The 27,447-nt window shown below is 53.5% G+C and overlaps 2 protein-coding genes across 6 annotated transcripts in view; both read left to right on the plus strand.

Moving 5' to 3' along the window:
* The window catches only part of SYNGAP1 (synaptic Ras GTPase activating protein 1), a 33,689-nt gene extending 10,989 nt beyond the window's left edge, over positions 1–22,700 (plus strand). The window contains exons 4-20 of one of the 4 annotated variants that reach the window (XR_004056852.1): positions 1,115–1,206; positions 1,633–1,754; positions 4,093–4,246; positions 4,457–4,555; positions 6,660–7,283; positions 7,411–7,555; positions 7,766–7,910; positions 9,736–9,972; positions 10,129–10,330; positions 10,537–10,715; positions 11,407–11,448; positions 11,838–12,909; positions 13,394–13,567; positions 15,555–15,766; positions 16,825–16,915; positions 17,788–17,867; positions 20,764–20,868. Coding sequence is in view for 3 of the 4 variants with exons in the window: in XM_030928969.1 (XP_030784829.1) it covers positions 1,115–1,206; positions 1,633–1,754; positions 4,093–4,246; positions 4,457–4,555; positions 6,660–7,283; positions 7,411–7,555; positions 7,766–7,910; positions 9,736–9,972; positions 10,129–10,330; positions 10,537–10,715; positions 11,407–11,448; positions 11,838–12,909; positions 13,394–13,567; positions 15,555–15,766; positions 16,825–16,915; positions 20,764–20,910 (3,737 nt within the window). In the remaining variant the exon portion in view is untranslated. Of the gene's footprint in view, positions 1–1,114; positions 1,207–1,632; positions 1,755–4,092; positions 4,247–4,456; positions 4,556–6,659; positions 7,284–7,410; positions 7,556–7,765; positions 7,911–9,735; positions 9,973–10,128; positions 10,331–10,536; positions 10,716–11,406; positions 11,449–11,837; positions 12,910–13,393; positions 13,568–15,554; positions 15,767–16,824; positions 16,916–17,787; positions 17,868–20,763 lie in introns of all 4 variants that reach the window. The other 3 variants (XM_030928969.1, XM_030928970.1, XM_030928971.1) reach the window with 3 other exon arrangements.
* A 1,053-nt stretch (positions 22,701–23,753) lies between these two features.
* On the plus strand, positions 23,754–26,856 carry ZBTB9 (zinc finger and BTB domain containing 9). Of its 2 annotated transcripts, none has more exons than XM_010359136.2 (2): positions 23,754–24,149; positions 24,336–26,856. In XM_010359136.2, the coding sequence occupies exon 2, from the start codon at positions 24,407–24,409 to the stop codon at positions 25,829–25,831; it is 1,425 nt and encodes a 474-aa protein (XP_010357438.1). In that variant the 5' UTR covers positions 23,754–24,149; positions 24,336–24,406; the 3' UTR covers positions 25,832–26,856. The 2 variants fall into 2 exon arrangements, with proteins under 2 accessions (XP_010357438.1, XP_010357432.1); XM_010359130.2 differs by having other exon boundaries at positions 23,754–24,084.
* The last annotated feature ends 591 nt before the right edge of the window (positions 26,857–27,447 follow it).

A 27,447-nucleotide genomic window follows, 5' to 3' on the forward strand; every position in this document is an offset into this window, starting at 1 on the left:
CCCTTGTTCTGTTCTGGAACCTAGAGGGTTAACAGGCAGCTCTTCCGGTCCACCCCCCTCCTTCCAGCCTGTAGCTTCTTGTTGCCGTGGAGATGCTGGCCCCGCCCCTGATGCAGCACCTGCCCCCCCATTGGCTGCAGTGGTGACTGTGGGGCTGAGGGGGGAGCCCAGGCCTGGGCAGCCATTCTGGAGCTGGAGCCGGAGCTTGGCATCCCCCCACTTACATTCTCTTCCAGCCCCTGGGCCCCTCTAAATTCCCTTGTAGCCGAGCCTCAGCTTCCTTTTTCAGAGCTTGCCATCCCTCTAGGCTCTTGGCAGGCTGAGCTGCATCCGCATTCACCTCCCCTCCTCCTCCTCTCCCTGTCCTTACTTGGGAGTCCCCAGAACCGCCACTGCCCATCCTTCCTGTTCCCTGCCCACTCCCCTGCATTCTTTGCTTTTCCCCTCCCCCACCTTCTGAGCCCCTGCCACTGCAGTGCACGTGGAACCGGCTTCTTCTCCCCTCCCCCCACCTGCCCCTTCCTTGGATTTTCTGTCCCCGGCTTCTCCTCCTGCTACTCCTCACAGGTCTCTTCCAAGACCTCCCCCTCCAGTCCAGGGAGGGGGTCATGGGAGGCAGCCCTGGCCCTCCAGACAGACAGGGGTTCCAGGAGGTGGGGGGCAGATGGAAGATGTGCCCAGCAGGGGGAAGAGGAAAGCCTGCCTATGGGCAATGACCTTTAACCCATCTTTCCCCCCAGCTGGCCCCTTCTGGGGTGGGTGGGCACCAGGGACCTAGCCTCCCTGGATCTTTGGTGCCCTTCATTACTGAGGTTTTACTGACCCTCTCAGCCATGCCCCCCTGCTGACTGCCAGCCCCAGTCATGGGCCTAAGGCCTCCCACCCCATCCCCCTCAGGGGGCTCCTGCTCAGGTTCCTTGCCCCCTCCTTCCCGCTGCCAGCCTCTCCGCCGTCGCTGCTCTTCCTGCTGCTTTCCGGGGGGTAGGTGAGGCCGGAGCTGAGGGGCAGAGGGAGGTGAGGGGCATGCACTGGGGTCAGGGGTGGGAACCTGGGTTAACAGCTTCCCTCCTGGCCCCCTCCCCAACTTCCCTTCTGGCCCTTTTCTCCCCTCCAGAATACCACTTGGGTCGCTCGAGGAGGAAGAGTGTCCCAGGGGGGAAGCAGTACAGCATGGAGGGCGCCCCCGCTGCGCCCTTCCGGCCCTCGGTGAGTGGTGCCTACCAGATGTGGCTCAGCTGGGCCCCCTCCCCTCCAGCCCCAACTGGGGCCCTAGGAGTCTGAGAAAGAGGGCAGGAGCGGGAGAGAGGGAGTGAGATTGAGAAAAAGAGTGTGTGTATGTGTGTCTCCCCACCTCTTTGGTTTCCCCCTTCTTGGCTCTGCCCCCCTGATTCTGAGACCAGCCCTCCCACTTTCTCCAAGCTGTGTGTGTGTGTGTGTGTGCACGCGTGCTTGCACTGTACCCGTGGGAGCAAGGAAGACAAACTGGTATTAGGGTTCCTATCCCCCTTTCCTCACCTCTGGAGACTTCCCTTTTCCCCATCCCACTTTCATCCAGGGACTCTCTACCAGCTGAGGGATGAGTAGGTAGAACTGACCCTGCCCCAACCCACCCCATCCCCATTTCCCCCCCAGCAAGGCTTCCTGAGCCGACGGCTAAAAAGCTCCATCAAACGAACGAAGTCACAACCCAAACTTGACCGGACCAGCAGCTTTCGCCAGATCCTGCCTCGCTTCCGAAGTGCTGACCATGACCGGTACAGGGGCTGGAGCATGTGGGATGAGATCGATGTAATGTAGGGTCTCTTGTGTGAGATGCAGAGGGAGGGGGTTATCTGTGTGCAAAGGTTGAAGGATTCAACTCAAGTTGGTTGGGGGATGTCACGGGGCAGGGGACAGAACAGAAAAGAACTAGAATAGGGATCTGTGAGCAGCAGGAGAGGGGTAGGGTGGCAGAGAGAAGACAGAGAGGCTGGAAAGGGAATGAAGGTGAAGCCAAGGAGTGACTTCTCAGGGACTACTCAGGCCAAGAAGGATGGGCTCTAGCCCAGGATCAAAGGAGCTGTACAGGAGGAGAGTGACCCTGGAGGAGCGTTTAAGGAATGCAGGGAAGGGGTTGGTAGGTGAATGAGCAATAGGCTCTAGGTGGAAGGGTGTCAGGGAAGGTCAGGAAATACAGGGCAGCAGGTTGGAGCGGGGCTGGGGGTGGCTGAATGAATGGATGACGGCTAGGGCTCAAGGACCTCATCAGCAAAGGAAGAGACAGTATAGAGCATGGCAGAGAAGGGGAGGCTGGGACAGGTGTGCAGGGTGACAGAATGGGGAGCAATCCATGGACTGAGGCATGAAGCAGCAGCCTCTAGAGAAGTCCAGAAGGCATTGGCCCTGAGGCCAGGCTGAAGGAGACCTCCACTGTTTGCCTTTGTTGCCTGCCATTTGGGGTTCCTATCTGGGTTTCCCCCTCACCCAGTCACTCCCTAGGGAGAACCATGCCCTCCCTTTCCCCCACGTCTGGCCACCCACAGGATTGGGCAGGTAGGGAGGTTGGGATAAAGTGAGTTACACCTTTCCCTGCCCCCCTCCCATGTTGCCAGAGCTGGATTTGGGGCCGGCAGGGGGTGAGGGCATGGTATTCCTGGCCGCGGGGGCGGGGGGGGGGGGGCCGGGGGCCGGGGGAGCGTCGCGCTGACGGCAGCCAGAGCCTGCGATGACGGGGCTGCTATAAATAACTTCTTGGAGGCTCCCACACCCGAGCTCCCCTCCCGCTTTCCCACTGCTCTCTACTCTTCATCCCCTGCCCATCTCCATACCGCTTGCTATCCTACCCCTCATTATTCCATGCCCCCAGTCCCCTTTATCTTCTGTCCTCCTGCAGTGACTTTTTTGCATTCCATCCCCTCTTAGCCCCCACCTCGCTTCTCCTGGCCACCTCTCCAGTTGGTCCTCCTCCTCTTCTGTCCTCTGTCTTGCTGCACATACCTTTGTCTTCCCCTTTCTCCTTGCCCTACCTTCTCTTCTTCCCTAGTCCCCATATTCTGTCTTTTATCCTCATTCAGCTCTTTTTTGCCCACAGCTTTCTCCTATTTCATATGCTTTGCCCTCACTCTTTCCCCTGGTTCTGCTAAAACTTGTCCTCTTATGCTATGTTCATTCATTCTTTGAATCATTAAATGTTTATTAGGCACTAGCTGTGTGCCAGGCCCAGGCTAGACATATCTCTTCTCTGTGCCTTCACTTTTTTACTTCCAGTTTTTCCTTTATACTGAGGCTCTGGTTTCTGGGGTTACCTGGAGGTACTACCTAGAAGTGCCCCAGGCCCATTTTGTTCTCTCCTTTTTTTTTTCTTTTCTGCCATGGTCCATTTCTGGGTTGAGATATTTCTAGGTATCCCCAGTCCTTGCAATCCCTTAGGTGTGAGATGGTTGGAGTTTCTTTTTTTTTTCCTTTTTTTAAAAATAGAGATAGGGTCTCACTGTGTTGCCCAGACTGGTCTCGAACTCCTGGGCTCAAGTGACCCTCCCACCTCGGCCTTTGAAAGTGTTGGGATTACAGGCGTGAGCCACCAGGCCCAGCTGGAGCAGGGGAGTTGCTTAAAGGATTCTCATTTCTCTCACATCCCTCATGTCCTTCCTGAGATAGGCAGGGTTTCTTTCAGTGTCTGTTTGGGAATGGTGTTCAGGGGGCCTTCTCTCCAAGTCTCCATCCTGGAACAGACTGATGGTGCAGGATCCCTATGTGTCTAAGAAGAGTAGTGGGGCCGGCCGTGGTGGCTCATGCCTGTAATCCCAGCACTTTGGGAGGCTGAATCACGTGAGGTCAGGAGTTTGAGACCAGCCTGACCAACGGTGAAACCGTGTCTCAACTAAAAATACAAAAAAAAAAAAAAAAAAAAAAAGAAAGAAAGAAAAAGAAAAAAAATTAGCTGGGTGTACTGAGGCAGGAGAATCGCTTGAGCCCAGGAGGCAGAAGTTGCAGCGAGCCGAGATCACACCACTGTACTCCAGCCTGGGTGACAGAGCAAGGCTCTGTCTCAAAAAAAAAAAAAAAGAGTGGGGGGCCCTGATCCCCTCCTCTCCTGAACCTCCTGCTTGCTAGGGCCCGGCTGATGCAAAGCTTTAAGGAGTCGCACTCTCATGAGTCCTTGCTGAGTCCTAGCAGTGCAGCTGAGGCATTGGAGCTCAACTTGGATGAAGATTCCATTATCAAGCCAGTGCACAGCTCCATCCTGGGCCAGGAGTTCTGTTTTGAGGTACTGGGTCTAGTAGGCTGGGGAGGGCCAAAGGAAAGGGGCAATGGAAGGTGGGGGGCAGAGAGGTCTAGAGAAAGTGGCACAGGTGGGGACATCAAGGAAACAAACTTCTGGGACTGGAAGAAAGGAGGATAGGCCAGGGAGGAAGAGAAAGTAGCAGAGTCTCCTTCCCTCTGTAGCCCTTTCCCTCAACTCCACACTCCTTTCTAGGTAACAACTTCATCAGGAACAAAATGCTTTGCCTGTCGGTCTGCAGCCGAAAGAGACAAATGGATTGAGAATCTGCAGCGGGCAGTAAAGCCCAACAAGGTATTGGGGAATAAAGGGGACAAAACCTGTGCAAGGCAAAGGTTGCGCCAACACAGAAAGTTGGGGGCCTAGGGAGGAAAGTGAGTTAAAGGAGGAGAGGCTTGGAGAAGGAGAGGATTGAAGTACAGGGCACCTGGACAAGAAGGGGGAGACCCCCATTATTCTGAGTCCCCCATTTCTTTTCTCTTTCTGTACTTTCTGTACTGCTACCCTGCCTTACGATCTCTTTCCCTGCCATATAAGTCGTAGACTTACAGAGTTGACGGGGCTCTGGAAATCCTTTAGTCTAGCTTCCCTGCAGGCAAGAATACTTCACTAAAACCCCGCAGGACACATAAAATACACTTAGCCAAGTCTCTGTACCTTGGTTTCCTCTCTAAGACAGAGGGAACTGTCTTAGGGTTGGATTAAATGATCTCTAAGTTCCCTTTGGCACATAAATTCTGTGAGTCTGTGTTCTTCCCAAAACTTCATGCTTTCAGTTCTGTTAGCTATTCTCTGTATCCCAGTTTCTAGCAAGCTTACAGTCCTAGTCACCCTCCTCTGGGGGGAACTCTTGTGTCTTGATGTCCTTAAAGAACTCAACCCAAGATGCTGACATGATCTGACCTATGCAGAGTACAAACACCATGTTCTTTTTCCACACACTGCAATATCACCTGAGCCTTCCCATTAGCTTGTGCTCAATTGTATCCCCCCAGGCCCTTATACCAACTGTCAAGCCTTACTCACTCTTTTTTTTTTTTTTTTTTTTTGAGACAGAGTCTTACTCTGTCACCCAGGCTGGAGTGCAGTGGTGTGATCTTGGCTCACTACAACCTCCACCTCCCAGGTTTAAGCAATTCCTGTGCCTCAGCCTCCCCAGTAGCTAGGATTACAGGCATGCACCACCACACCTGACTAATTTTTGTATTTTTAGTAGAGACGAGATTTCACCATGTTGGCCAGGCTAGTCTCAAACCCCTGACCTCAGGTTGTCTGCCTGCCTCAGTCACCCAAAGTGCTAGGATCACAGGCATGAGCCACCACACCTGGCCAAGCTTTACCCATTCTATATGCAATTCTTTTTTCACAATTTCTGATAGTTTCTGCAGGACTTTCCAGTTCCCTTTAAATTCTACATTAATATTTTTGGCTTGTTATTCCAGCTTTAAAAATCTTTCCAATACTGTTTGTGTTGTCTAGTGTATGTGTCTAGAAACTACGCTTCTAGAGTAGTTTCCTGGGGCTGCTATAACAAACTGCTACAAACTTGGTCACATAAAACAACAGAAATTTACTCTTTCACACAGTTCAGGGGACTGGAAGTCCAAAAGCCAGGTATCAGCAGGGCCATGCTCCTTTTGATGCTGTAGCGGGGAATCCTTCCTTGCCTCTTCCTAGCTTCTGGAGGTTGCCAGCAGTCCTTGGCATTCCTGGGCTTGTAACTGCGTATGTCTAATTTCTGCCTCCATCTTCACGTAGCTGGCTTCCTTTTGTGTGTCTCTGTATCCTGTATCTCTATGTCTCCAAATCTCCCTCTCCATATAAAGACATCAATTTGTATAAGGTAGATTAAGAGTCAACTCTAATTCAGTATGGCCTTTTTTTTTTTTTTTTTTTTGAGATGGAATTTCGCTCTTGTTTCCCAGGCTGGAGTGCAATGGCATGAGCTCAGCTCACTGCACCCTCCGCCTCCCAGGTTCAAGTGATTCTCCTACCTCAGCCTCCTGAGTAGCTGGGATTACAGGCACATGCCACTATGCCCAGCTAATTTTTTTTGTATTTTTGTTAGAGACAGGGTTTCACTATGTTGGCCAGGCTGGCTCGAACTCCTGACCTCAGGCGATCCACCCACCTCAGCCTCCCAAAGTCCTGGGATTACAGGAATGAGATACCGTGCCTGGCCTCTTCTTAATTTGATTACATTTGCAGGGATCCTGTTTCCGAATAAGATCACATTCACAGGTTCAGGGTAGACATGAGTTTTGGTGGGATACTGTTCAACCTAGTACACCGTCTCACCTATGATTGCTGTCTGTATCCCACTTTCTTACTGTCTCTCCTCTTTTGGTGTCTCTCTGTCCCTTCCCCCTTTAACATCGTGCCCACCCCACCATGCCAGGACAACAGCCGCCGGGTAGACAATGTGCTAAAGCTGTGGATCATAGAGGCCCGAGAGCTGCCCCCCAAGAAGCGGTACTACTGTGAGCTCTGCCTGGATGACATGCTGTATGCACGCACCACCTCCAAGCCCCGCTCTGCCTCAGGGGACACCGTCTTCTGGGGCGAGCACTTCGAGTTTAACAACCTGCCGGCTGTCCGTGCCCTGCGGCTGCATCTGTACCGTGACTCAGACAAAAAGCGCAAGAAGGACAAGGCGGGCTATGTCGGCCTGGTGACTGTGCCGGTGGCCACCCTGGCTGGGCGCCACTTCACAGAGCAGTGGTACCCTGTAACCCTGCCAACAGGCAGTGGGGGATCTGGGGGCATGGGCTCGGGAGGGGGAGGAGGTTCGGGGGGCGGCTCAGGGGGCAAGGGCAAAGGAGGTTGCCCGGCTGTGCGGCTGAAAGCACGTTACCAGACAATGAGCATCTTGCCCATGGAGCTGTATAAGGAGTTTGCAGAGTATGTCACCAACCATTATCGGATGCTGTGTGCAGTCTTGGAGCCCGCCCTGAATGTCAAAGGCAAGGAGGAGGTTGCCAGTGCACTAGTTCACATCCTACAGAGTACAGGCAAGGCCAAGGTGAGTGTTGTGCCCTCAGGGAAAGGTGACTTGGGAATGGGCACTTGCTTGGGGGTTAGTGAGGACAGGGCAAATTCACGAGATTGGGTTGTGCAGAGGCTGACACTTGGATTTTCCTGGGCCTCAGGACTTCCTTTCAGACATGGCCATGTCTGAGGTAGACCGGTTCATGGAACGGGAGCACCTCATATTCCGCGAGAACACGCTCGCCACTAAAGCCATAGAAGAGTATATGAGACTGATTGGTCAGAAATACCTCAAGGATGCCATTGGTATGGCCCACACTCAGGCCCTCTTCTTCCCAAACCTGCCAGATGTCCACCCCAGACCCCAAGTCCACCCTTCCACAGCTTGATACTTCCTAACCCAGAGTCCTAGGACTCCAGCCTCCAACACCTGATTCTGAAATTTCCCCAACCCTGGCCACCCCCTTCCCTGCCCTTGGAAAGTGTGACCACACCCTCTTGTGCCACAACCCCCAGGAGAGTTCATCCGTGCTCTGTATGAGTCTGAGGAAAACTGCGAGGTAGACCCTATCAAGTGCACAGCGTCCAGTTTGGCAGAGCACCAGGCCAACCTGCGAATGTGCTGTGAGTTGGCCCTGTGCAAGGTGGTCAACTCCCACTGGTGAGACTGGGAACGCTGGGCTGGGGGGCCAGGGTCGGGGGAATTATGTGTTCATCTGTTCATCTATCTGTCCATCCTCAGAGAGGACTGAGAACCATTTATGGGCAAAGCATTGTTCTAGGCGCTATATAGCAAACAGGTGAAAGAGGCCTGGTCCCTGCCCTCAGAGGGCCTCCACCAGAATGAGTGGGGACAAGTTAGGAAAACAAACAAAAAAAAGCCACAGAGTCATAATGGTGTGTAAGTGCTGAGTAAGGGTCCCCCCACCTCTGTGTGATAGAAGGTCAGAGAGAAGGCAGAGCTTTAATTGAGATAAGCGGGGAAGAGGTGCCCCATTGGGTAGGCTTTGAAGACTGTAGGTTCTGATATATGGACATAGTTGGCAAGAAAGACATTTCAGAAGGCGGCTGTGAGAAAGGCACATGTGTGATGGTGAAAAGGCCCAGGAGTTATCAGGGGACATTAGAGTAGGTTAGTAGCAATTACATCAGGTTTAGTGGAGCATGTGCCTCATGATGGGGAGTGCTGGGAGAGATGTCTGGGCAGGAAGATTAGCTGTAGAAACTGGAAGGCCTCAAGGAGTCTGAGGTCATTGGTAGGCCTTGGGATGCCATTAAAGGTATCAGAAGTATTGTGCTTTAGAAGATTAATCCATAGGCTGGGCACGGTGGCTCATGCCTGTAATCCCAGCACTTTGGGAGGCCGAGGTGGGCAGACCACCTGAGGTCAGGAGTTCAAGACCAGCCTGACCAACATGGAGAAACGCTGTCTCTACTAAAAATAGAAAATTAGCCGGATGTGGTGGTGCATGCCTGTAATCTCAGCTACTTGGGAGGCTAAGGCAGGAGAATCGATTGAACCCAGGAGGCGGAGGTTGCGGTGAGCCAAGATGACGCCATTGCACTCCAGCTTGGGCAACAAGAGTGAAACTCTGTCTCAAAAAAAAAAAAAAAAAAAAAGATTAATCCATAAGTAGACTATATGTAGTAGAGTAGAAGGGTGTATGGAGGGGGATGACTGGAGTAGAGCCAGCTGGGGGTTGGGAGGCATGAAAGTCAGATCCTGAATCAGAACAGTGTCAGAGTTAGGAAGGAGCTACTGGAAGGACCCTCTGAGGAAAGGATCAGTAGGAATTGTCAGCTTATTGGAAAGGAGGGAGCATATCTGCGGGGAGTCACGGATGACTCAAGAGGCCATGAGGCTGGTGGTTGGGAGACCTGTGGCCTCATTGACAACCAGGAAAGTCAGGAGGAGGAGCCAGTTGGAGGTGTGGGGGTGGTGGTGAGCTCTGCTTTACACCAGTCGAGTTTAAGGTGTCAGTGGGACATTGAAGTGGATCTGGGAGGTGGGGGGAGTGAACTCTGAGCCATTCCAGGGACTGGGGATCATGCCTGGGGCACCTCCATCCCCATTTCCCTGGAATCCAGAAGAGTTGGGGGGTCCGAGCTCCCTGTACCTCAAGTGACCCTCCATCTCTCTCCCATCTCTGTCTCTCCCTGGTGTCTGTTTTTCTTCTCCTCCTCTCCTTGTCTCTCTCCCACACCCCTCCATCTCTCTCCCACGTGTCTCTCCCCTCACCTTCTCTCCCCCTCCATTTCTCTCTCCCTAATCTGTCTGTTCCCTCTGCCATGGCCCCCTTCTTCAAGCAGCCTCCCATCTTGCTCCTGCGGTCCCTCCTTCCCTGTCTCTCTCACCTCTGTTTCCACACCCTCACCTCCTACCACCCCCCTCAGCATGTTCCCTGGAAGCTGAGGGTCTCTGGGGCTCAGTCCCGGTCTCTCTCTTTCTCTCTCTCTCTCTCTGTCTCCCCGCCCCTTTCCCCCAGCGTGTTCCCGAGGGAGCTGAAGGAGGTGTTTGCTTCGTGGCGGCTGCGCTGCGCAGAGCGAGGCCGGGAGGACATCGCAGACAGGCTTATCAGCGCCTCGCTCTTCCTGCGCTTCCTCTGCCCAGCGATTATGTCGCCCAGTCTCTTTGGGCTTATGCAGGAGTACCCAGATGAGCAGACCTCACGCACCCTCACCCTCATTGCCAAGGTCATCCAGAACCTGGCCAACTTTTCCAAGTGAGGAAAGCTTCAGGAGGGGGCAGGGCAGGGCGTGGCAGGGCTGGGGGTGGGCAAGAAGGGTCTCCTGAGTCCCCAGAGATCCTGAGATGGGGAGGCTATGATACCTTCTCTGTGTGTGTGTCTGTGACCTTTATCTTCTGGATTCTTGGCTAGGTTTACCTCAAAGGAGGACTTTCTGGGCTTCATGAATGAGTTTCTGGAGCTGGAATGGGGTTCCATGCAGCAGTTCTTGTATGAGATCTCCAACCTGGACACGCTAACCAACAGCAGTAGCTTTGAGGGTTACATCGACTTGGGCCGAGAGCTCTCCACACTGCATGCCCTGCTCTGGGAGGTGCTGCCCCAGCTCAGCAAGGTCAGCAGATCCCCTCTTTGCCCTATCCCCAGATGACTCCAGAGGTTCCTGGAGCCTAAGAAACTACCCTTTGAAGATGTTTTTTCTCCCCTTGTTCCCCGAGGTGTCACCACTACCATCCCAACTCAGACCCCCTCCACCTGTACCCTCAGAGGCCCTCTTAGAGCTGGGCACTGAGCCCCCAGGTAACAGCCTCACCCTTCCAGGAAGCCCTCCTGAAGCTGGGCCCACTGCCCCGGCTCCTCAATGACATCAGCACAGCTCTGAGGAACCCCAACATCCAAAGGCAGCCAAGCCGCCAGAGTGAGCGGCCCCGGCCTCAGCCCGTGGTACTGCGGGGGCCATCGGCTGAGATGCAGGGCTACATGATGCGGGACCTCAACAGGTGAGCACCCTAGGACAGCCAGGCCTGTGCCCTAGGAGCCCTTCTCCTGTTCTAGATACTCCTCATTGGGCCCCACACGCATCTCTCTAGGGCTTGAAAAAAAGGAAAAAGCACCAAGTTCTCAGGGAAGACTGGTAAGGAGACAGGTACAGTCAGTGGTAGGCCGAGAGCCCTTTACAGCCTGAGGAAGTGAGAGATGTGGAGCTTTAGGAAGAGGGCTGAGGCTCCACCAACTCACGGCTTAGTTGTAAGCCTAGAGCATCCCTGCTGCAAGCTCTGATTTGCTGTCCCTCTGCTTGCCTATGCTTGTCCCCAGGCTGAGGATCAGCCAGCACGTCATGTCAGCTATGTGTCAAAATATTCAAACATCTCAGCAATAGCTAGTGAATAAGCACTTCCCCCAGCCCCCAACCAGAACCTCACAGACCTCCCCATGATCCAGCACTTAGAGCAGTGGCAGCAGAAGCCTAGTAGGGCCTGCAGCCTGCTCCAGAGTCCCAGCCTCCATTCCCATGGGTGGTGCCCGTGCCTCATTTGCTGCTCATTATTTTGATGATGGCCCTGCTTGTTCCTCTGCCCGTGTCTTCCTCCATGCCACCATACCCATGCCACCATTCCCGCCTCTCCTTTCATTTGTCCACATCTTTCTCCTTCTCTGTCTGTGCGCGCCCCTCTTTCCATCTCTCTCCAGCTCCATCGACCTTCAGTCCTTCATGGCTCGAGGCCTCAACAGGTGAGGGGCTCTCCCCTCCCCCGCCCTCCTCTCCTCTCCTGTCTGTTCCCTCTCCTGCTCCACTGGCCTTCGCCCTACTCCTCTCCTTCTCCATGGACCTCATCTCCTCCATATCTGCCCAGCCCTGTCCCCATTCCTTCTCTTGCTGCCCCCATCTCCCCTCCTCTAGGCCTCACCCCCTTCCCGGAGGGGCCCTGTCCTTTCCCTTTACCCACCTGTCCCCTCCCATCCCCCCTGCCTTCCCTCTTCAGGGCTGCCACTGCTAGCTCTCAGCCCTTCCCTCTGGGTCCCACTTTTCACCCCAAGGCCTATGCCAGACCATAGCAAGGCTCAATTGCTAGGAGCCCCAACCTTACCTTCTGCTTGTGTGCCCCCTTCCTTTCTGACAGCTCTATGGACATGGCTCGCCTCCCCTCCCCAACCAAGGAAAAGCCACCCCCACCACCGCCTGGTGGGGGTAAAGACCTGTTCTATGTAAGCCGTCCACCCCTGGCCCGTTCCTCACCAGCATACTGCACGAGCAGCTCGGACATCACAGAGCCAGAGCAGAAGATGCTGAGTGTCAACAAGAGTGTGTCCATGCTGGACTTACAGGGCGATGGGCCTGGTGGCCGCCTCAACAGCAGCAGTGTTTCGAACCTGGCGGCCGTAGGGGACCTGCTGCACTCAAGCCAGGCCTCGCTGACAGCAGCCTTGGGGCTACGGCCTGCGCCTGCTGGACGCCTCTCCCAGGGGAGTGGCTCATCCATCACGGCGGCTGGCATGCGCCTCAGCCAGATGGGTGTCACCACAGACGGTGTCCCTGCCCAGCAACTGCGAATACCCCTCTCCTTCCAGAACCCTCTCTTCCACATGGCTGCTGATGGGCCAGGTCCCCCAGGCGGCCATGGCGGGGGCGGTGGCCATGGCCCACCTTCCTCCCATCACCACCACCACCACCATCACCACCACCGAGGTGGAGAGCCCCCTGGGGACACCTTTGCCCCATTCCATGGCTATAGCAAGAGTGAGGACCTCTCTTCCGGGGTCCCCAAGCCCCCTGCTGCCTCCATCCTTCATAGCCACAGCTACAGTGATGAGTTTGGACCCTCTGGCACTGACTTCACCCGTCGGCAGCTTTCACTCCAGGACAACCTGCAGCACATGCTGTCCCCTCCCCAGATCACCATTGGTCCCCAGAGGCCAGCCCCCTCAGGGCCTGGAGGTGGGAGCGGTGGGGGCAGCGGTGGGGGTGGCGGGGGCCAGCCACCTCCATTGCAGAGGGGCAAGTCTCAGCAGTTGACAGTCAGCGCAGCCCAGAAACCCCGGCCATCCAGCGGGAATCTATTGCAGTCCCCAGAGCCAAGTTATGGCCCCGCCCGTCCACGGCAACAGAGCCTCAGCAAGGAGGGCAGCATTGGGGGCAGCGGGGGCAGCGGTGGCGGAGGGGGTGGGGGGCTGAAGCCCTCCATCACCAAGCAGGTAGGTGAAGGCAGGAGGAAGGTGGGCTGGGTCACGACAGGGAGGGGAGGAGGAGATTGCGGGGGTGGGGTTGGAACAGAGTCTGTGGCCTGACGTTACAATCCTCTTGCCTCCTTTTGGCCATTAAATGTGTATAGAGAGCCTGCTATGTGCCATGTGCTGTGCCAGGCACTAAAGATATGGCACTGAACCCTCTTAGCACTCTCATTCTAGAGGGGATTAATCCATAAGTAGAGTGGGGATGACTGGAATAGGACCAGTTGGGGGCTTGGAGTCATAAAAATCAGATCCTGAATGAGAACAGTAACAGGAGAAATTGTCTGGCATTCAACTCACATCTCTGGCATTCAGAGGTGATAAAGGCTACAGCAGGGCAATAGGACTGGGACTGTCATCTCCTTTGGCTGTGCTGTTGCCCTCTAAATGTACCCTGCTTTTTCCTACCTTTCCTTTCTCTGTTCACCCTCACTGTACCTTGTCCCAGCATTCTCAGACACCGTCCACATTGAACCCCACAATGCCAGCCTCTGAGCGGACAGTGGCCTGGGTCTCCAATATGCCTCACCTGTCGGCTGACATCGAGAGTGCCCACATCGAGCGGGAAGAGTACAAGCTCAAGGAGTACTCAAAATCGATGGATGAGAGCCGGCTGGATAGGGTACGGTGGGCTCTACCAGCTCCAAGCCCCAATATTTCCTTTTACCCACAGGGGAGATCTCTAGTCACTTCCAAGGGAAACCTCCAGGGTCAGGTAGTTACGGTGGAAAGAAAAGGCAAAGACGTGATCACCTCTTGAGAAGCCTTCAGTCCATCTGGGGAGACCAGATACACACAGTTGTTAAAAGTCACTTTCAACTCTATTTTGTAGGTTATATATATCGTAGACTATCTGGGGATCATCTATTTTAGGCTTACCTCCATGTTCTTCCCCAGGAGGAACATAAGCCCTGGCTCCTGTGACTGCTTAGGAAAGGAAATGTTACTTTACTGGCAGTAGGAGCTAATAAATTGGGTGGGGATGGAGGGGGATGCAGTTATATTACAAGTGATGTCTGGCCTACCCAGTCACTGTCCCATCGGCATAAGTTACAGTCAGTGGGCAGAGGATGCATGTGGTAAAGTAGTATGTATCAGTCATGTGTGAAAAGGCCATCCAGACCCTCACTTGGTGGAGGCTGAGGGCAAAGGGCACCAAGAGCTCTGGGGCACACACAGATAACTTAGCAGAAAGTTACTTGAGGAAGCTGTTGCTCCTAGGGCTTGAGGAAGAGGGTGGCTGCAGGATTAGGTCATATATAAAGAACATATGACCCTAACATGGAGAAGTGGTTTTTGAGCATAGGAAATGTGGGGACTGACTCAAATGGGCTTGACCAGCAAATTTAATGAGAATTAAGCCCTAATATTAGCCCCAACGCAGCCATCGTAGGAAGTTAATTCGCATCTCTCCTCTGCATGTAGAAGGGTTGGTGATGCATGTATGTATCCTCTTCAGAGAATGAGGAAATAGTCTTTTGAATCATTTTTTTTCTGTTCTGTGCTTCAGATGAGGAAACCTTGTTGAGAAAGGCTGTAGACTAACACTATCCAATATAACTTTCTGCAGTGATGAAATGTTCTGTAATCTGTACTGTTCACATGTGGCTAGTTGTGATTCAGGAACTGAATTTTTAGCCCTATTTAATTTTAATTTTGTAATTTTTTTAGACAGGGTTTTGCTCTGTCACCCAGGCTGGAGTGCAGTGGTGCAAATGTGGCTTGCTGCAACCTCTGCCTCCTGGGCTCAAGGCATCCTCCCACCTCAGCCCCCTGAGTAGCTAGGACTACAGGGTCTTGCTACCATGCCCGGCTAGTTTTTCTTTCTTTCCTTTTTTTTTTTCTTTTTTTTCCTTCTTTTTTTTTTTTTTTTTTTGTAGAGACGGGGTTTTGCCATGTTGCCCAGGCTGGTCTAGAACTTGTGAGCTCAAGTGATCTACATGCTTCAGCCTCCCAAAGTGCTGGGATTACAAGTGTTGAGCTACCGTGCCTGGCCTAAATTTTAAATAACTACATGTGGGCTGGTGGCTCTTACATTAGACAGCACAGCTGTAAACTCTAGAGCCAATAGGGCAGATAAAATGACTCTTCTGAACTCTTCCAGCTCTGGAATTCCTAGATTCTCAGTCTAGAATTCACTTGTAGACCCCCTATCCTTGGCTCCTTGACAGAGCCAAAGAGAGGGTCACATGGAGGACAGCACCTACCTTTCCCCCATCAATTGCCTTTTCTTCCTGTGTCTCTAGCATGTGTTCTGGGGCCTGGCTTAGGGCTGAAGAGTCACCCTATTTTTAATTTCTGAGCACAGTTACTCAAGGTGTGCTTGTGAATCTAGGTTTCTGTATGGGTCTTCATGAAGTGCCATACATAGACCTCAGGGTGTGGGAGTCTGTGACCTTGCTCTATTTTGAGGAAGCCTCAGCACCATGGCAGGGTCTTCTCAAAAGCAGGTGTGTGGATATGATCCACAGGCAGGGAGGGGGTTGGGGAAGGCAGCTGGCTGTCCCTCACCATGCAGTGGCTGTGCTCGGCAGACAGGGATGGAGGCTGGGTGGTGGGCTTGGGGTGGGGCGCCCCTCACAGTGCGGGGTCGTGTGCCCGGCGGGCAGGTGAAGGAGTACGAGGAGGAGATTCACTCACTGAAAGAGCGGCTGCACATGTCCAACCGGAAGCTGGAAGAGTATGAGCGGAGGCTGCTGTCCCAGGAAGAACAGACCAGCAAAATCCTGATGCAGTATCAGGCCCGACTGGAGCAGAGTGAGAAGAGGCTAAGGCAGCAGCAGGCAGAGAAGGATTCGCAGATCAAGAGCATCATTGGCAGGTGAGGGGCGGCCTGGGGAGGGGGTTGTGAGGGAGAGCCTGAGGCTGAAGAGAACAAGTGGGCGAGCAACTACTGACTCCCATCCCAAACTCAGGAGCCCACCAGGAGAGCCCACAACTCTCCTCCCCGGGAAGCCACCCACTCACTATCACCAGATGGAGAGAAACCACAACCTGCTTAGTGCATTAAATATCCCTTTACTAAACCCTGACCTCTCTTCTGATAGAGTAGCTTCGGAAGCCCTTGGAAAATGTACCTGTTCCTGTCCAACCATCACTGCATTTGCATTCACTCTAGGCCAGGACTCCCCACTGGTTATTCTCAACTTAACCTGTGATGTTCACCCCAAACCTAAGCAGGGCTCCCTAGCCAGAGTAGCCCCTGCCCTTCCTGGGCAGACCCTCCCTCTCTAGCCTTGGAAAGGTGTTCTGTTAGAAAGGGTCTTTTAGCCTGTGTATGTTTTCAGCTGCTCCAGCAAGCCCTGGGCTCCAAAGAGGGTATCCTCAGCAAAGAGGTCAATTATCTTCAGAGTGGTGGGGTTGCGGGGAGTGGGGGGTGCCCCTGGGCCCCACTCCAACCAGAGCCACCTCCATTTTGATCCATTCTAAATGTATTTTATGTAAGATTTAATTAGAAGAAAAGGACTTCTTGAAATATTTTTTGAAAACCACTGCTCTAATTGATATCCTTTATGAGAAATCACTTTGAGGATCTTCACAGTGAGGTGACATGGGGGATGCAGAAGCCAGGTCCTCAGCCATGGAAGGTCTGGGGAAGGGGCACTACTGTCCTGATTGGGAAGATGGAGACCTGGAGGTGTCTGGATGGTAGAAGTCTTTGAGGCACAGAAAGCTGCCTTAGCAGGAAGGTGTAAGGGTTCCTGGGAGGAAGGTGGAGAGCATGATCCTGAGTAACAGGGAGTCTTGTGTCATGGCAATGGAGGGACTCTGATTCTAAGGGATTAGGATGCCTGAGGCTTTTCCAGAGAGCTGTGGGGTTCCATGGGGAGGCTCTGAGCCTGTGCCCGCCACTAACCCCACTGAAGCCCGTCCCTTCAGGCTGATGCTGGTGGAGGAGGAGCTGCGCCGGGACCACCCCGCCATGGCTGAGCCGCTGCCAGAACCCAAGAAGAGGCTGCTCGACGCTCAGGTGGAAATTACAATGTCATTTATCTTCTCTGTGTCCCATCCCCATCCATCCCACTGTCTTTCGTGCACTCACTACACCAGCCACCCAGCCCCATCACCATCTGTCTCTCATAGTCTGCGGTTTGTCCACTGGCTGCTCCTGGCAGCCCCCTAGTGACCCCATCTTCATCCCATCGTCTGTGCCTTTGTCACTCCTAGCAGCGTCAGCCCAACTCCTGTGCCTTCCCATCCAGTCTTCCCACTCCTGTCTGCATCTCGGGACCTTCTCTACCAGAACCTTGGTCTTTCTGCCCCTAGATCCCACCTAGTTCTGTGAACCCCTGCCCCTTCTTTGCCCACTCCTATTCAAGGCATGTTGTTCAGCTTCCTCTGAGCTCTTGGGCCAGAGGGCTAGAAGCTGCTATTTTCTGGAATAGAGCACAGGGCAGTATGATCTGTAGTTTCCCCAGGCCCTGGCTGGTACCCTGAAAACTTGGGGACCCCATCACCTCTGTTCTCTTGGCTCCCCAATTTTCCTGTCTCCTTGGCAGCTCCTGCATAGCATCTTCTTCCTGACTCTTCAGATCTTGAAGGCCTTCCATCCTGTAACCTCCCTTTTCCCTCAGTATTTAAGTCCAGGCTCCATTTGGCCTCCCTCTGGCCTTCCTCGCACTCTGGCCCTCACACCTTCCCAGCTGCCTGCTGCCCAGCCTCTCTTCTCAAAAGCCAGCTTCTAGGACCTCCCTTCTGCACCCTTACCCCTTGCTTTCCCAAAATTCTGCTCATTTTCCTACCCATACTCCTCTTTCCTCTGCTCTGACTGCTAGGCTCCCCCCGCCTGCCATGCCCCCACCAAGGCTCCTGACCCCATGACCCCACTCTCTCCCACTGCAGCTCCTCATCAGGTAATTCTCCTGGTTCCGCTTTGGCCACGGGCGGAGGACACAGGGGGAGGTGACTCCGGACCACTGCAGGTTGGTCATGAAGCCCACTCCCTCCAACACCTCCGGAGCCTCTCCCCTCTCACTGCTGCCCTCCACACCCAGAGAACCTCCACAGACTCCAGCCCTCCAACACCTCCTGCACAGACCCATCTCCCAAGACACCACCCAAAGACAGCATTTGCTGCTGCTTCCCAGAACTGTCCAACAATACCTTAGCAACACCAAGAGTTGGGCCCTAGATGGGCCCAGCACATTCACAGGTCACATCCACTTCCCTGCAAAACCCACCCCCTCCCAGCCTCCTCCTGACTCTAAGCCCTCCTTTTCCTCTACCTCTCCAGTGTATGTCTGTCACCCCCCATTTCACCAGAGTGTCCTTAGGGGCTGGGGGTGGGTTTGTTAATGGGGTGGAGGTGATGATGGGTTGGAGGACCTTGGCTATAGGGGCTGTGCTGACTGCAGCAGGTAGGTTGGGTTTTCCTCTTCCTTCCCTAACATTGGTTCTCTACCCTCCTTTCCACTCCTCACCTGATTCTCTCTTTTCCTCCTCCTCACATCTGTGAGGCAGAAGGCATCTGGAACTCATATTGGCCCCTGTTGGGTGGGAATAAGGAGTGGGTAATTAACTCACGGAGACTTGGGATACCCTGGAAAAAATGCTATTGAGATGTCCTGACATTAGGCAGGATGGGTGGAACAAGAAGGAGCAAGAAAGGAACCTTAGGCAGATGTTAGGATGTGGACTTGACCATGTGGCCTGGGAGTTTAGAAATGGGGAGAGACATCCTCCTAGATCAGATCGTGGGCTCAGTAGGCATGTTGATTCCCAGGCAGAGGTGCCAGGAACAGCATGGTAAAGAACGTACTCTCAGAGCGCACATCCCCAGGTTGCTGATGCCACTCACTCCCCCTCTCCTGCCATCAAGTGGCCTTGCTGGACACATAACCCTACCTAAAAAGCCAGTAAATGAGAACCTGTCAGCTCTAGACATTATTTCTGAGATGCGATTTTCTTTGGGATTGAGCTGCAGTGGGCAGTGGCTCCTTACACTGTAATTTTAACTCTCTGTCTGCCCAGCCTCTCTGTCAAAGTAGCTGGTGATCTATAAACAGATGCTAAAAGGCACCAGGGGACTTTGCCATTTAAAGGACTCCTGCAGTGAATTCTTTTGTAAAATGGATAATGGCACCCTAATTTATTCACTTTCTAAATTTGGGTCCAGGGGGGTGTCCGGGGCATGCTTATGTGCTGTCACCAGCAGACAAACAGGGAATAGAATATGGGGGTTCCTTTCCTGCTCTCCCGCCATACTCAGGATACCCTACCATAAGTGATTTCCTCTCACTGACTTGCAGAAAATGTGTGAGATACCCAGCAAGCTAAGAAGGCAGTTTTGCTGGGTATCTCATACCCAAGGCTGGGGTTTGGGCGACCTGAGAGGTTAGCTCCTTGATCCTAGGATGGAAGGGAGAGCTTACATAGAAGCTTTTACTTGGAAGGTTTTGTATCCTAAGGTCAGACATAGCTATATTGCCAAGCCTAAATGCCATGTGGCCCAGGAAATAATTTGGATATTTGTTCTAAACCACTTGTGGTAGGTATTGGTCCCTCTGCAACTCAGCCATTAATTAAAAATTAGTTCTGAGCCTGAATTTTAAAAAGCCAAGTGTTGCCCCCAGCCCCCCCACACACACCCGGATATGTACAGTACAAACCCCAGATAATTACAACAGCCAAAGAAGAGAGAAGGAAGTGAATTTCCCAGCCAGAAGTGTAGGGAAATTCAGATGGCTTTCTTTTCTCCCAGCAGAGGAACAGAACTAAGGGCAGGAACCAGGAGTTGGTCCAGCAGCTATAGAAGGTGATGAGAGTAGGACCAGGGGTAGGAGTTGGGTCTGGTACCCCTCACCCTCTAATTGGGAGCCCAGGGAGAAGGACTGAAAAGAAGATGGGGGTGGAAAAGAATAAAGCTGGCTTCTGCTTCCCAGGGATGCGGAGATTGGGGCATGCTGTGTCTGCAGAAGCTCCTAGTCATTTCTGCCATAATTGTGAGAGAGAGGGGCAGCCCTCCCATAAGATTTCTCCCTTCCCATATCACTTCCCTGAATCCCCTTCCTCTCCCCCCAGTACAGTTAAACCTCTCTCTAATTTGGAATGTTATATTTGAGAAGATGGCCACTGTGAATAAGTGACAAAACTGAATGACAGTGTCTATTTAATGAAATGCATGTCTTCAAAATATATACAGTAAGTAGAACTTGATGAACAAGGCTTTTTCCACTCCTCAGGGAGCATGCATTAATGAAAAGATATAATTCAAAAGTCTGTTTTCTGGTATGGGTTAAATATCCCCTCCTACAGACATATTTCCACCACTAATTTGCTTAGTACACCTTTTCTTCACAGATAAAGGAAACTCAAGCTCAGTTTTTGTTCAAATTACGAAGAAATTCCAAATCCACAGGGGTTTGGATTAATGAGGTTTTGCTGTACTGCCTCCCCTTATTCCTCAACATGAAGTTCCCCACCTCGGATTGGGGATGGGTGGGAGGGGGTTTCAAGAGGAGGAGGGTGGAATGGGCAGGCATATACATAGGTGAAGCCAGAGAAGGGTTAGGTTGGGGGTGCGGTGGGAACTTCCTGCTTTGATCTGGTTTCCTGGTGTGACACTCTGGGTTAAAGGCTTGAAGGCCCCTGTTAGGAGTCTGGGGTGAGATTCTCTTCTCTCTGATCCCAGAGGACGTTAACTTCTACTGCAGGTGAGAAACAAAATAGGAGGATGGTGGGGACTGTCCTGGGAGGAGGAGGTGGTCCATGGCTTGTGGTGTGGGCTGGCTATAGGGGAGGCCACTGCTAGGGGACTGGCATCCAGGCCCCCTTGAAGCGTCTCAATAAGTCCGCGCTCTCCTTTTTGGTGTCTTGCAGGAGAGGCAGCTTCCCCCCTTGGGTCCAACAAACCCGCGTGTGACGCTGGCCCCACCATGGAACGGCCTGGCCCCCCCAGCCCCACCACCCCCACCCCGGCTGCAGATTACGGAGAACGGCGAGTTCCGAAACACCGCAGACCACTAGCCCACCCAGCATCACAGACCTTCTCTTCCTTTCCTGTGCACCCCACCCTGTAACAGCACCAACCACCAGGACTGGACATCACCGAGGAACAGCGGGATTGCCTCCCCGAATGCCTCCCTGGGAGGCACACTGATTGCCCACCCCCACCCCCCCCACTGCACCATTTCCAGGAGGGAGAGCGGGGACCCTCAGCTGCCCCCTTTTCCTTCCCATTGGGGTGCTGCCCTCTCTTTGACCCCCAGGGACCCTTGCCCCAGGACACCGCCTACCCCACACAGACCCCTTCACTCCGGGGTGCTATCCCCATCCTCTGCCTCATCGTTCCCCTGAGCACTGGGGGACAGACCCTCACCCCCACCCTGGGGGTGTGGCACCTCCAAACTTTCAACTTCAGGGTGATTTTTTTAGCAGTAACCAGAGCTGACAATCTAACTCCCCTCCACCGCCCCATTTTGGCCTCCCCTGCCCCCCTTGTTATGGGGAGGGGACCCCAGGTGAGGGGGCCCTATTACCCCTTGATTTCTCAGGAGCGTCTGGGGGGGCTCAGCACGCACAAACTCCTTCTCCTCCTACCCCTCTTAAATTTACTCCCTCCCCACCCAGAACCCAGATGGGGTGGAGGGGGCCACCGGGGCAGGGAGGGGGCGGCAAGGGGGGAATGGGAGTTGTCTCCCCTTCTCCCCACACCTGATCTGCTCTCGGCTGGTCCCAGAGCGGGGTGAGGGGGCTTATGCCCCCCCCTCCCCCAGTGTGTTGGGTGGGGTGGAATTGAGGTTAGGGTGAGGGGTCAGGGTTTAGGAGGGTGTGTATGTTGGGAGGACAGGCTAGTTGATCTGTCCTACTCTGACACACAGTCCCCCCTGCCGCTCCCTTCTCTCTTCTTGGTCTCTACTCCCAGGGGGAGGGGGGAACTTACTCTAGGAAAAGCCATGTCTCTCTCCCCCCGGGGTGGGGGGACCTGTGTTGGAGGAGGGGTGTTGGGGGGCCCCCTTCCATGACTCTGTCCCCTGGGGGAGGTAGGACGGGGCTGGGCTTCCCTCTCATCCTCCCCCTCCCAATCTCCTTCCACCTCCCTCCCTCCCGCCAGCTCCGCGATTTTTCGGTGTTTCTCTGTACATAGTTCTCTGGCGGGATAGGGGAGGTAGGATGGATGGGGTTTGGGGTGGGTAGGCCATGGGAGGGGAGAAGCCCCTCCTTGGCACCCCCTCTTCCCTGACTGCTGTCCCCTACCCAGCCTTGCCCCCTTCATCCTTTTGCGTTTGGTATTGAGACTCTCCTAGATTCTACTCCTCTTTCTTTTGTATGGACAGTTTCCCTTCAGTCCCATCCCCCTACACATACACCCAGCCGGGGCCAAATTTATACTTATATAAAAGTTGTAAATATGTGAAATTTTATCCCTGTGCCCTTTCCCCACCTCAGGCCCTAGCCCTGGATCCTCCCCAACCTTCCTTCTCTCTTCTTTGGCTGTTGTAATTATCTGGGGTTTGTACTGTACATATCCGGGGTGTGTGTGTGTGGGCTGGGGGCAACCCTTCTGTACAGAGCTTCCTGGCCCCCTCCCCCCCCGCCCCTCTGCTTCCCTCCCCACCCACCACCTTAAGGGTAGGGAGATGCTCTTCCTACCTGTTTTATTTTGTTTTCTCGTTCTCCCTCCCCACCCCACTCCCAGCCTTATCTATCCCCCCTTGCTGTCCCCTTTTCTCCACTCCCAGCCCCATTTCCTTTTTTTCTGGAGTGTGTGGTGAAACAGAAAAAAACATGTTTAATAAACGGAGATTGTTCTTTTATCGCTGTGCCGACTTTCTTAGGCAGGGCTCGCCAGACAGACCTGTATGGTAAGATCTGCTTTCTGAAAGGAAGCTGACAGCCTGAGAGGAAAACCGTACATCCCCACCTGATGCCACACGGTCCTCATAAAATGTTACTCTCCCCTCCCAATGAGATTTTTTATATTTTAGAGCAGGAGTTTTGCACTGGCCAAACTTCTTCAATCTAACTCTCCCCTCACCACTGTGTCACTTAGTCCGAGGCCAGGAATAGCGGCGTTATCTGATAAAAGAGTTCATGTATATATCCACATTTATCTCTTTTAGTGGCTCAAGCCTGTAATCCCAGCACTTTGGGAGGCCGAGACGGGCGGATCACGAGGTCAGGAGACCGAGACCATCCTGGCTAACACGGTGAAACCCCGTCTCTACTAAAAAATACAAAAATCTAGCCGGGCGAGGTGGCGGGCGCCTGTAGTCCCAGCTACTCGGGAGGCTGAGGCAGGAGAATGGCGTAAACCCGGAGGCGGAGTTTGCAGTGAGCTGAGATCCGGCCACTGCACTCCAGCCCGAGCGACAGAGCGAGACTCCGTCTCAAAAAAATAAAAAATAAAATAAAAATAAAAATCACCTAGAAATAAGGTTTCTTTAATTGCTGGTTTCAATGGTCCCGTGCAGAACAGAGGAAAGAACCTGCCTAGTTCCTTAGCAAATCTGAGTTCCAGTCCCAGGTCCACTACTATCAACTGAGTGACGCTTCCAGCCCGTTGCCCCCGCCTGGAAACTGAGGACGGCAACCCCCATCCTCGCAGGGCCGGTGGGAGGACACAAGGTGACGTGGGCAAGTGCCAGGCCCACATGGTAAGTGCCCAACTAATCTTGCCCCTCTCAGGACCTACCGGGGGCGGGTGCTACACTTAATCACCGGGAAACGCAGCTTTCCGGGGCGGCTGACGGCCCGCCCCCTCCGACCGGGCTGTTCTCTCCTGGGACCTGGCTCTCGGTCCTCTGTAGCGGCGAGGACTTCGGCAGCTACCCCGGACGCCCGATGCGCTGGCACCCTGGGCCAGCGCCCTCCTACTAGCACCGCCCTCCTGGTCTGCGGTAACCAATCAACACGAGGCTTGTAGGCTGCCCTTCCTCGATTGGCTACGCCTCTAGCTCCGCCCGCCGCACTTCGCGACGGCGTCCGGCGGGGAGGCGGCGGCTTCCGGCCCGGGACGGAGCTGTAGCGGCACTGTAGCTGCGAGGGCAGCGCCGCGTGTGTAACGGCGGGGGCGTGTCGGCGGGAAAGACAGCCGGGCCGGGACTCACGGTGTCCGGGTGACCGCGGTTTCCCGGGAGCAGGCCTCTGTGGGCACTGTGAGGCGGAACGGAGCGGCGGGGCAGGAGCTGTTCTGCGCAGGTGAAGGCAGGCTCGTGGCTGGACCTCCTTCGCATCTTCCACAGGGGCTGGAAGTTACAACCCCGGTTGGTGTCTGGTGGTGGTGGTGGTGGTTTGTTTGTTTTTGCTTTCTTGGTGTGCGGGACTGATTTGCAGAAACCGCCACTGACTTAAAAGTTTCCAGTTATTGCTCGTGGGGGGAGGAGGTTGTTTGAAGAGATGTTACTCCCTTTATCCAGGGCTTCTGTGACCTCCATCTTTTTCCTCTGCAGCCTTCATCCCGCGTGGAGTCTACCCCCAGGCCCCTCTCCTCTTCCCAATTCTTCTCACCTTCGAGGAGGCCATGGAAACCCCAACGCCTTTGCCGCCCGTACCCGCCTCCCCGACCTGCAACCCAGCCCCACGGACAATCCAGATCGAGTTCCCGCAGCATAGCTCATCGCTACTGGAATCTCTGAACCGCCATAGGCTAGAGGGAAAGTTCTGTGATGTGTCCCTCCTGGTGCAGGGCCGGGAACTTAGGGCTCATAAAGCAGTGTTGGCTGCTGCCTCTCCTTACTTCCATGACAAGCTGCTTCTGGGGGATGCACCTCGTCTCACTCTGCCGAGTGTCATTGAAGCCGATGCCTTCGAAGGGCTGCTCCAGCTCATTTATTCAGGGCGTCTCCGCCTGCCACTGGATGCTCTTCCTGCTCATCTCCTTGTGGCCAGTGGCCTTCAAATGTGGCAAGTAGTAGATCAGTGCTCAGAGATTCTTAGAGAATTAGAAACTTCAGGTGGTGGAATTTCAGCCCGTGGAGCAAACTCCTACCATGCCCTTCTTTCCACTACATCCTCTACAGGAGGCTGGTGCATTCGCTCTTCGCCTTTCCAGACCCCAGTACAGTCCTCTGCTTCCACTGAAAGCCCTGCTTCCACTGAGAGCCCTGTGGGAGGGGAGGGAAGTGAACTGGGAGAAGTGCTGCAAATTCAGGTAGAAGAAGAAGAGGAGGAGGAGGAAGAAGATGATGATGAGGACCAGGGGTCAGCCACACTCTCTCAGACTCCTCGGCCCCAGAGAGTATCAGGGGTTTTTCCCCGTCCTCATGGACCCCACCCACTGCCCGTGACTGCTACTCCCCGAAAGCTTCCAGAGGGTGAGAGTGCACCAGTTGAGCTTCCTGCCCCTCCTACTGCACTGCCCCCCAAAATCTTCTACATTAAGCAGGAACCCTTCGAGCCTAAGGAGGAGATATCAGGAAGTGGAACTCAGCCTGGAGGAGCAAAGGAGGAAACCAAAGTGTTTTCTGGAGGGGACACTGAAGGGAATGGGGAGCTAGGGTTCTTGTTGCCTTCAGGGGCAGGGCCAACATCTGGGGGAGGGGGTCCATCCTGGAAACCAGTGGATCTTCATGGGAATGAAATCCTGTCAGGGGGAGGAGGACCTGGGGGAGCAGGCCAGGCCGTGCATGGGCCTGTGAAGCTAGGGGGGACACCCCCTGCAGATGGAAAACGCTTTGGTTGCCTGTGTGGGAAGCGGTTTGCAGTGAAGCCAAAGCGTGACCGGCACATCATGCTGACCTTCAGCCTTCGGCCTTTTGGCTGTGGCATTTGCAACAAGCGCTTCAAGCTGAAGCACCATCTGACAGAGCACATGAAGACCCATGCTGGAGCCCTGCATGCCTGTCCCCACTGTGGCCGTCGGTTCCGAGTCCATGCCTGTTTTCTCCGCCACCGGGACCTGTGCAAGGGCCAGGGCTGGGCCACCGCCCACTGGACTTACAAGTGACTGCTGAGGCTATATACTAGCTTCTAGAACGAAATAACCACTGCTGCTGATGGATACTTTTCCCTCACTACCATGGCACACTAGTCATGGATCTTGTAATCATGCCAAGAGAATAGATAGATTGATACATTATGGACCTCTTGTTCTTAGATATGGGCCTCTCAGCCTGGCAGATGTGGAAACTCAAATTTCTCATCCCACTCCAGGTTTTGGCTAGCCAACCCTGCAGGAAAGCGGTTTATAGGCCATTCATACTTAAGTTGATCACTTGCCCATGGTAGACATTTTTGTAGTGCTGATGTCCATTAAGGAAACCAGATTTTCAGTTATTCAGTGAGAGAAGAATTAGAGCAAAAGACAGTGGTAAATGTTTTATTCCGTCTCCACGAGGAATTAAAGGAGTTGGTCTCCACCTAGAGATACATTTGATTTAGAGCTCGAGTAATTCAGAGGCTAAGCTCTAAACTTTTTTCTCTCTCATTGCTGGAATGATTTAAGCAGAATTCCTTTTGTGTACTTTTAAAATTGTATCTTTCCAGGAGCCCCTCAGATTGTACCTGCTTTCTCACCAGTAGACACCTTTCTGACACTTTTTTAATGTTGTAGTTGCACTTTAACAAGTTGAGCATTCCATGTTTCATTCTTAGAACCTTCTTTAATAGAGGGTATTCCCTCAACAGCCTGTGCCTCTGGTCTACCTTTGACCACCACTGATAACTCATATATTGGTCACAATGACTGGAATGTGACTAGTGATCTCAGGAGATGGCACTGTCCTAAAGTGCTCTCAGGGTGGCACCACTGCTCTCTGAACAAGTTGCCTTGGTCAGAGAGACTCAGGTTTGGGACAGCACAAGCTGAAGGCTGGCGAGTAACTTGCATAATAGGACCATATCTCTTCCTTTCCCATCCCACCCACATATGATAGCCCCTCTGTGGAGATATGGAGAGGATAGATATTGGAATCGGGTGTGGGACTTGCAGTTACTTAAAATTTTTGAATAAACTGTGCCCTGAAACCTAAACTGACAGTGGACTGGATTGAGTAATTTGTGTGGGAGAGAATGTGAGAACGGAGCTGCAGAGCCTTGGGCGGCTAGGTTATGTTGATGGGGAAGGAATGGGATGGTTTCACACTGGTGCCAAGAACACTCTTCTGGACTTAGGCCCTAACCTGTTACCTAATAACCTTGAGTAGGTTGCCTTACTTTTTTTTTTTTTTTTTTTGAGACAGTCTCACTCTGTCCCCCAGGCTGGAGTGCAGTGGCACAATCGCAGGCTCACTGCAACCTCTGCCTCCCAGGTCCAAGCGATTGTCCTGCCTCAGCCTCCTGAGTAGCTGGGGTTACAGGCACCCGCCACCACACCTGGCTAATTTTTTTGTATTTTTAGTAGAGATGGGGTTTCACCGGGTTAGCCAGGATGGTCTCGATCTCCTGACCTCATGATCTGCCCGCCTCAGCCTCCCAAAGTACTGGGATTACAGGCGTGAGCCATTGCTCCTGGTCTGCCTTACCTTTTAAAATCTAAACTAGCACTTTTTTTGGTAGGGTGGTGTGGACCACCTAACTGGTTTTGTTTTCCTTTTTAGAAGAGGTTGGCTCACATTATCTTTT

This window comes from Rhinopithecus roxellana, chromosome 4, assembly GCF_007565055.1.
Source record: "Rhinopithecus roxellana isolate Shanxi Qingling chromosome 4, ASM756505v1, whole genome shotgun sequence".
Classification (NCBI taxonomy): domain Eukaryota; kingdom Metazoa; phylum Chordata; class Mammalia; order Primates; family Cercopithecidae; genus Rhinopithecus; species Rhinopithecus roxellana.

Excerpts from the sequence above, each read along its gene's own strand:
- ZBTB9 (XM_010359136.2), top strand. The coding sequence starts at position 24,407 with ATGGAAACCCCAACGCCTTTGCCGCCCGTACCCGCCTCCCCGACCTGC.